Source organism: Leptosomus discolor, chromosome 18 (genome assembly GCF_034619465.1).
Source record: "Leptosomus discolor isolate bLepDis1 chromosome 18, bLepDis1.hap2, whole genome shotgun sequence".
Lineage (NCBI taxonomy): Eukaryota > Metazoa > Chordata > Aves > Leptosomiformes > Leptosomidae > Leptosomus > Leptosomus discolor.
In genome coordinates, this window is record NC_141408.1 from 5,177,494 (window position 1) to 5,186,467 (window position 8,974).

Sequence of the window (8,974 nt, forward strand, 5' to 3'; positions counted from 1 at the left end):
GGGCAGCTGGCCTGGCCCTGGCCCTTCACTGCCCTCTGAATTCAGAGGTGCCTCTGGGATATCCCCAAAACCTCCCCGCTGCCCACCTCCTCCCCAGCTCTGGTGCTGCTGGAGGGCTGGGCTGGAGACTCCCCGCGGGAAACTCCGACTCAATACAAACCACAACGGGTAAACAATTACGGGTGCGATTGCAGCGGGACTTCCGCTCTCCCGGGGCTTTAACAGCGAAGCGGAGCTGTACGAAAGCAGAGAGGAGGAGAGGACGCCGAGACGCCCAGGGAGGCAGGAGCAGGGGCTGGAGCGGGACGCCGCAGCTAGGAGCAGCTATGGGGGATGCCTTCATCCGGCACATCGAGCTGCTGGGCTACGAGAAAAGGTTTTTCCCCAGCCAGCACTACGTGAGTACGCAGCAACCTTCCAGCAAGCTGAGCAGCAAGGACTGGCTGGGGTAAAAAGCCTGGCCAGCAAATTTCTTCAGATAAATGCAACCGAGCACCGTTTTTTAGGGAAGGTCGTGGCTGATGGCATGAGCTGGAGGCAGGCAGAGGCTGAAATGCCCTGAACACACAAGATTTTTGGCACCTCCTTTGCAAGCCGTTGGTTACTTCGCAGGCTTGGAAAAGGGCTTTTCCTTCTTTTGTTCCCATCTCTGTGTATTTCTGTCCCCTCTCTATCCCTGCCGAGCTTCTCCAGCGCCCAGCTTGCTCACTGCCTGGGCAGAGCTACTCGCTTTGGGGTGGTGGAAGAAAAACATGCAGTTTATCTGAAACTGAAACATTTGTGGGGCTGCCTGGGGGCTTCAGCCGCAGCGAGGTGCAGGGTCCTGCTCGCCCACAGAGCTGCAGCACCTCTCCTTTGCCCTTCAGGTCTACATGTTCCTGGTGAAGTGGAACGACCTCTCTGAAAAGCTCGTCTACCGCCGGTTTACCGAGATATACGAGTTCCACGTGAGTCATCCAGCAGCGAGCATCGGCTCCCCAAAGCCCAGTGCACCAGGACTAGGGGTGGGGAAACAGAGCAGGCCGAATCCCACTGAACTGGCCCCAGAACAAACCTGGCTGAAAAGAGGCTGCTGGTTCTCTGTGCTTCAATCTCCTTCACCCCTTGAAGGGGGAGCCGTCAGCTCTGTGCTCCCCTGGCAGATTTCTCACAGTGTTGGGTTGTGGGGTCCAGCCAATACATGCCAGTGGCAGCGGGGTGAGTGCTGGGCAGGGGGGCAAGCTGCGGGCAGGGGTATGGGCGGCAGAGGGGGATCCCCCAGTGCCATCCTCACGCCTGTGCCTGGCTCTGCTCTGCAGAAAGCGCTGAAGGAGATGTTCCCCATTGAATCCGGGGACATCAACATGGAGAAACGGATCATCCCACACTTGCCAGGTGAGGGGGCAGAAGCAGGGGCTGGGGAGTGAAATAGAAATTGCAGCTGGTTGGGAAATACCCAGTGGGCTGAGCTCTGCCGGCCGCCTCCTGCGCAGGTGCTTGGTAGATTTCTGTTCCCGCCCACTGGGCTTGAAACCAAAACCCCAGACAGGTCTGAGCAGCAGTGGCGTTTTCTTCCAGCACTCACCAGCCCCACAGACCCCATCCTTCCTCCCCAAAGGCTGGGCACCCCTGAGACACATCCCACAGCATCGGCTGCATCCCCTGGCTGGTACAAAGCATCTGGCTTTGGGGACCCTGAGCTGAGCTGAGCCAAGCTGAGCTGAGCCCTCCTTTGGCGACACCATCACTGCGATTGGTTTTAGTGCTGTTATGGCAACACAGATATTTTGTAAGAGGAAATGATGCAATATGTCTTCAGTGACAGGGAATGAACTCCTGATCCAAAGAGCTGATGGTTTGTCCCCGAGCAAGGTGCGGGTCAGCAAAATTCCCCCTTTTATTTAATCTCCTGCTTTAAAGGAGGCAGGAAGGAGCATGAGAAATAGCTGCAGGTTGTGGTCGACACCTCTCGAGGAGGAATAAACGTGCACGACGCAGCAGTGTGAGAGCCAGGTCGAGGGGGGGCCCCCCTCGGTGCCAGACTAACACCACCATGCAGGGCCCCTTCCCACGTACTGCCGCCGCCCTATGCTGGGGCTGTTCGGAGTGTCCTTGTCCCATTTGGGGAACTGAAAGCACTGGGGACGAGACAGGCATGAGACTGCTGCGGGGAGGGGGTGTGCAGACATGCCACCAGCCACGCACATGAACCCCAACGTGGGGTTCAACACCGCTGTGGGCTGGAGTTGCCAGCGGCATTTTGGAGCCCTGGGGTCAAGAGCGGCTGCTGCAGGACATGTGCCACGGCCAGCGGGATGGAAGGACATGTGCCATGTCCCCTGGCCGCAGGCTGGTCCCCTGAGCCCCTCCTTGTGCCCCGGTGCAGCTGCTGTATTGGTGGCCCAGCTGGACTTACTCTGAGCACAGATGTGGGAGTTACCCTGCACAGAAATGGGGTCAAATAGGGTCTTTTCTAGGCTTGCACAAGCTGTGCAAGGGTCCATGGGCTTCAGGGGACGAGTCTGGCTGCACAGAGCCCTCCTCCGCACTGGCCATAGCACCTGGGCTGGGCGCTGCACCACGCTCACCTCCCCGGCCGTGCTGCCAGAACGAGGGACCCGCAGCTGTAGCGCTTCTGCAAAATAGCCACGGCCCACAGTCAGCTTCCTCTGAGCTTTTTTGGCACCGTACACGGTCCCCCGTGTGCCTGCCAAGGCTGGGGCCAGAGCAGCGAGGGAGAAGATGGGGCCACGCTCCCCGCAGAGCTTCGCCTTATGGGCACCATGCAGCCATGCAGCACCCTGGGGCTAAATGCACTTGTTTTCAGGGCAAAACTAATGATTCACAACAGCCTGCTTGGGGAAGTCATAAACCCAGGGCTCTCTGTCTGCTTTTTCTGAGTCCTTTCCCCTCTCCCCCAGCCCCGAAGTGGTTTGATGGGCAGCGCTCAACCCAGAACAGGCAGGGCACACTGGCCGAGTACTGCTACGCACTGGTCAACCTGCCCCACAAGATCTCCCGGTGCCTACACGTGGTCAACTTCTTCAAGGTCCGTCACGACGACATGAACCCTGTCACAGACAGCCAGTGAGTCCAGCTGCCTGCCATTTGGGGGGAAATTCTACGTCCCCAGCCCTGGATGCTGGCAGCAGCCCACAGGGAGGGCTCCACTGCCAGTGGTGAGGGGTGGTTGGCATTGAGCTGCCTCTGCTCTGACCCGTCTAGGATCAAGAAACCCGAGGTCTTCCTCCTGCCGAAGGATGCCAAGAAAAACCCCAGCGGTAAGAGGTCTCGGAGGGGTGCAAGCGGCTGCCCCCGTGGCAGCAAAGCCTGGTGGGGAGAGGGGCAGCCATCCCATGGCAGATGCCTTGTCTGAGAGCACGGTTAGCTGGGAGGAAATCATAGCCTCTGGGGGAATGAGTCTCTGTGTTGGGATCTGGCTGGTTTGGGACCAGAAGAGCCTGGGAGAGCACTTCAGGCTGTCTTAGGGCTGCTTTTGGCCTGGCTGAGATGGATATTTCTGCTCTGGGGGCTGGGAGAGGGAACATCTCTCACTTCCCGTACACAGACATCACAGGCCCCATTGTCCTGCAAACGTACCGAGCCATCGCCGACTATGAGAAGAGCTCCACGTCTGAGATGGCTCTAGCAGCTGGGGACATGGTGGATGTCGTGGAGAAGAGTGAGAGCGGTATGTATCTGTCCCTCCGGAGAGCCCCTGAGGGCTAGCCCCCTCCTGGCCACCATTTCAGCAGGTACAGGGACTGCCCTTCCAGCTGGCATCCAAACGCAGCGTGAGAGTTAGTTACGCCAGTGCATGGGTTAGAGAGTGGGTGATTGTGTCAGGGTTTCCTGATGGAGAGGAGAGGCTCAGCGCAAGTGCAACCGGCAGCACCAAACCTCTTGGCACCTCCCGCCCCCTTGGGACGTGTTTCACATTCACATGGAGCCACATGACAGTCAGTTTTGACTGGGGAGGGTGTGGGACAATCCTAGAAAACTGTGCAACTTCCTCACATGCCTCAGCCTGTGAGGTTTCAGGCCCAGGAGGAAACAGGAGGAACTGGCCAAGCTCCCTGGTTGCACCATGTAAACAGAGACTGGTCCCGGCACTGTCCCTTTCGTCCATGCCCTGTGGATGCCTACCCCTACCCCAGCCAGGACTGCCCTGGTGCTGGTGGCCCCACAACACCCTCTGCTCCTGTCCATGGCTGCTTTCCTTGCAGGCTGGTGGTTCTGCCAGTTGAAGAATAAACGGGGCTGGGTGCCAGCTGCCTATCTGGAGCCGATGGATGGTCCCGATGAGTCTGAAGAGCAGGAGCCCAACTACGCAGGTAAAATGTTTGGGTCACCAGGGTGTGCACCAGAGCACAGCCTGCTGCAGCTCCCTGCTGGGGTGGTTCATTGCAAGGCCCCAGTCAGGCAGTCCATGCTGAGCAGGACCGCTGGGCAGGGAGGTGTTGCTGTTGGAGCTGCCAGGAGGGATAAATCTCATGATTTGGTGCCTCAGTGTCAACCTCTAGAGCTTCCCATCACCTGGGAAGCATTAGATGATAGTTTTGGCTGATCAGAGATGCACATCTTCATCCAGTGGCCACGCTGAGCTAGCTGGGTGAATGCCAAGTTGCTGGGTTAGCAAAAGAGCACGGCGCAGTACCTGAACTGGGATGCAGGCACTTGACGTCCATGCTCTCCCTATCAGCCCTCTGCATCGCCCCACCGTGAAGCAGGGACATATTGCATGGAGCAGAGGGAGGATCCTGCAGACTCATGCTGATTGCTCCCCGGGCTTTGTCTTCGTGGTTTTCAAAACACTGCAACAGACTTTATTGGTACAACGCTTCCTTCTTCCTCATTTTATCACTCGAATTACAAACACGCTCTTCAGCAGAGATAGGTGTGCTTCCACTGCTTGCATGCACCAGCTTTCTCCTGGAAAGGTGCTGGAGGGACTGGGATGAGCCACAGGCACTGACAAGGATGGGGGAAGCCTGAATCCAAACTTGGAGACTTGCAGCACCCTGAGTCTTGCCTAAAACATTGGGTAGATGCTCTGGTGCCTCCTCTCCTCAGTGGCTGCAGAGGCTGAGCCCCATCCCTGGGGTGGCAGCACACGACCTACTGTCCCCATTTTGTGCGCAGGTGAGCAGTACATCGTCCAGAAAAGCTACACAGCCGTGGAGGAGGACGAGCTGACCCTCGAGGAGGGTGATACCATCGAAGTCATCCACAAGCTCCTTGATGGCTGGTGGGTCATCAGGTGAGAGATGCCAAGAACAAATCAGGCAAGCAGGACTCGGGCAGAGAGAAGGGATGAACCAGTCGTTCTCTGCATCGGGGCTGTGAAAGCCATGGACTGTTCGGGGCCGCTGCCCAGCACTTCCTTTTGCAGGGCTGCTTCTAGTAGCCCGTGGCTTCACCAAATGTTAAACATTGCAGCTGGGGCTTCCTCTGCTGGGGGCTTCAGAAATAGCCAAGAAGGAGGCAGATGGGGAAAAAAAAGTATCTCATATTTTACCTCTAAGTATTCTGGCACATTTTGCTTTGCAAAACCTCAGCTTTCATCCCCGCCCTGGCCTGCCCTGCAAACTCGGGCTTTCCCAAGGGGAATCCCAGCTGCATTTGTGCTCTGGAGAGTCACGGATTGCACATTCGCAGCAGGACATGGCATGGCTGCAAACCCTGGGCATCCTCCCGCCCCAGCCTGCGCCCAGGCGAGTGGCACCGGGAGATCTCCTGGTGTTTGCAGGTGGGCAGGGCTGGAGGGGAACATGGGCCAGGGACCGGGGGGTGCTGCTTGAGCACACAGCAGCAGGGTGTCTGGCAGGAGGCCCTGAGCGATGCTTCAGGAGCCCAGTGAAACTCCAAGGGGTGATAACATGAGCTGGTGAGACCCTGAAAGCTGTGAGCCATTACTCTGCTACCTGCTTGCCTTTGGGACTCAAGTGGCACTTTCAGAGAGAGTTACAGGCACAAAAAGCGAGGGGACAGTTAAAGCGTCCCCCCTTGCTGCAAACTGCACGAGAAATAACCCACCGTGCACCAGCTGGGGCCAGGCATGAGGAGGCGGTGGTTGCAGAGCCACGACTGAAGTGGTGTTGCTTTGTGTTGCACTGCAGGAAGGATGAAACCACGGGTTATTACCCCTCCATGTACCTGCAGAAAGCCGGGGAGGCGAACACCGCTGTGAAGAGTGGGATGAGGAACTGGAGCGCTCCTCCACGGAGGTAGGAGAAGCCCTGGGTGGCAGGGAGGAGGACTAAAGCTCTTCTTCCTGGGGGGTAAAACGAAACCAGACAGTGACTTATGGTGTCCCTTGTTTGCCCTGGCAATAAGGAACTGCCCAGGAGAGATGTGAGCAGGGCAGAGACAAGACCAGAAGGCAGATCCTGGAGGGCTGCAGCAAAAATAGCTCTGTGCTCCCCGACTTCCACAGGTGGAAAGGCACCCTGGCATTCCTGATGCAGGGCTGCATGATCCTTGCACCAGCAGGTCCCCCAGATGGGTATATTTCTCCTTGTCCTTCTGCCAAGATTCTTTTCTGGGCTAATCTCGTTTAATTTTCAAATTGGCCTTTTTCTTATTTCCTAAGTGCATCCACTGAATCTTTCAGAAGCGAGGAGAGATTTGACTAATCAGAGCTGCCAAATGGCCTAATCTGATGGAAGGATTTAAGCTAATGAAAGGGATTTTATTTTGATTAAAAAGATAAAAAGCTATAATAACTCATTAATTCTGATGCAAAGAAAACTGCTAGGAAGGGCAGAGCTTGCTACTATCTTTTCTTCCCTACAAGAAAACACAGTAGCCTTGCTATAAAATCTCTCAAAATCCATCTCTGCTGGAGCACGGATTGAGTGTGAGACAGTGTGAAATGGCCCAAATTCACCTATGTGAGTGCAGTGATGATGACTGATACCTTCAGGGGAGGTGAGGTGGCTTGTTTCAAGGACTGACTTGCCCCACCATGGTGAATGCTGCCCCTGTGGTGCAGGTGAGGGCAGCTAGGCTGAGTCCTGCTGCAAAAGTGGTGACCTGGTGTTGTGGGCAAGAGTGTAGATGCCGTATTTGTGTGCCCAGCCATCCAAAAGCAAAGCTATAGATCACTTCCAGTGCTTTCTTGAGCTCTGGAGAAAACCTCATGCCTATCTCATCTGATCTACTTTGCCATTCCCATCACTACTTTCCAGACTTGTGCTCAGGCTGCACCCTTCAGTATTTGCTTCCAAAGCACCACTCCAGCTGCTTCCCAACACGGTGTACATCACATCTCACCTACAGCTGCCCTCGAGGGCTGGCCTCCACTTGCTGCCTTCCACCAGGCAAAACCAAAAAGCAGATCTTGGGGTTTGGGTAGGGCAGAGGGGGAAGTGCGGGAGGGGAAATCCTCAGTGAGGAAGTGTGTGGGAAGAGAGCTGCCAGCACGGAAACTGAAAGTTTTGTTTCTCACTCCCTGCAGATCCACCATCCGAAATGTGAAGAGCATCCACAAGCAGAGGCGGAAGCAGATCAGCCAAGAGACCTACAGGAGGAACAGCAAGAAGTACATTCAGAGCCGGAGGAACGTGAGGGAAAACTTCCAGAAGAAAGCCAACGTCATCAGTAAGTCTCCATAGGGCCTTTGCCCTGGATATGGGCTGAAGTCTTGCAGGAACAGCCTGTGCCCTCCAGTGCTGCTTGCTGGAGCTGTGGCATGAGCAAACGAGCCTGGGAATCCCTGTGCCACTCTGAAAGATCTGGGTGAGGAAGAGGAAATGAGTCGTATTTTCTCCCAAACCCTCTGCACTTCATGCCCCAAGGCTGGGCTGTCCCTACAGGGCAGCACAGCCTCCAGCTCTGCCCCATCGCGGGTGGGAGAGGATGCAGTAGGGCAACATGCAGGTCACCCCTTGCCTGTCCACCCTTCTCCTATGGGGAAAGCCTATGCAGAGAGGTGTTTGTTTCCAGTGAGGTTTCTTACTTCTGGTCTGACAGAGAAGGAGCGGTACATGGTGGCATTTCTGCCCTCAGTAAGTCCTGGTGAAGGTTGGCCTCCCTTTAGGACCTGTGCTTTCCTCTGTGCACCTAACCTCACCTGGGCTGCTGTTACCATTACCATTATCGTGTACGTTAGCTGTCAGCAGAACACCTAGAGGGAGGTGGTGTATGAAGAAAGAGGCTGCTATTGAGGTAGTCGCTTTAGATCTGGTAATCCCCATGTGGGATCCATGACCTTCCCAAGGGAGAGCAGCTCTTTGCACAGACCTAGAGCTGGGCTCCCACCTGAGCAGAGCTCCCAGCCAGGAACCTGTGGGCTCATCTCACCACTCTGACCTCTGGGAAGACCATCACACGTGGCTGAGACAGGAGGAGAGGCAGGAGGAGCTTTGGTGGCCATTGCATAGGAAGCTTTTGAATGTTCACATGGAGGTGTTGGGTGGTGAAGAGCTCTCGCCCATCTGTACGTCTGCTTTACCCACAGTTGAGAAAAACCAGCAAGAGGGGAACAAGCCCAAGGCTCAACCTGCTGTTCCTCCCCGTCCCAGCAAAGACCTCATCCTGAACCGCTGTACCGAGAGCACCCGGAGAAAGGTCCTGTGAGCCCCCAGCCCCACACCAGCCAGCCAATGCTGCATCTCTGCCAGCTCCTGCGCAGCTGGGGCTCAGAGCCAGACCAGGGGGTCCAGGTGGCTCTGGCAGCTGCTGCAGGCCCCAGGGGGCTTATGGCCAGATCAGTGCAGCCCAGTGCCCACCTTCATCCACCAGCATGGCAAGAAGATGTCCTAACAACACCACAAGGAGGGACCCAGCCCCGCTCTGCCGGCTCCTGGGGGGCTGAGGACTCCACCGTCACTGGGGATCACTCGCCACTAGACCCCCTTTTATTCCCTATTTGTATTTTGAATGATTTTGTGGGTTTCATCAATAAAGGAGAGACACTTTATAGACGTATTTCAGCATCCGCCTGGACAGCTGGTCAAGGCAGACACGGGGAGCAGTCCGGCAGCCGGCAGCA

At 56.3% G+C, this 8,974-nt stretch overlaps 1 protein-coding gene across 2 annotated transcripts; it reads left to right on the forward strand.

The window, feature by feature from the left end:
- The first annotated feature begins 279 nt into the window (after positions 1-279).
- Positions 280-8,910, forward strand: NCF1 (neutrophil cytosolic factor 1). Of its 2 annotated transcripts, none has more exons than XM_009955134.2 (11): positions 280-398; positions 867-947; positions 1,299-1,374; positions 2,901-3,066; positions 3,205-3,260; positions 3,548-3,670; positions 4,206-4,313; positions 5,122-5,239; positions 6,099-6,206; positions 7,439-7,581; positions 8,441-8,910. In XM_009955134.2, the coding sequence occupies exons 1-11, from the start codon at positions 327-329 to the stop codon at positions 8,557-8,559; spliced, it is 1,170 nt and encodes a 389-aa protein (XP_009953436.2). In that variant the 5' UTR covers positions 280-326; the 3' UTR covers positions 8,560-8,910. The 2 variants fall into 2 exon arrangements, with proteins under 2 accessions (XP_009953436.2, XP_086331392.1); XM_086475266.1 differs by having other exon boundaries at positions 8,505-8,555.
- The last annotated feature ends 64 nt before the right edge of the window (positions 8,911-8,974 follow it).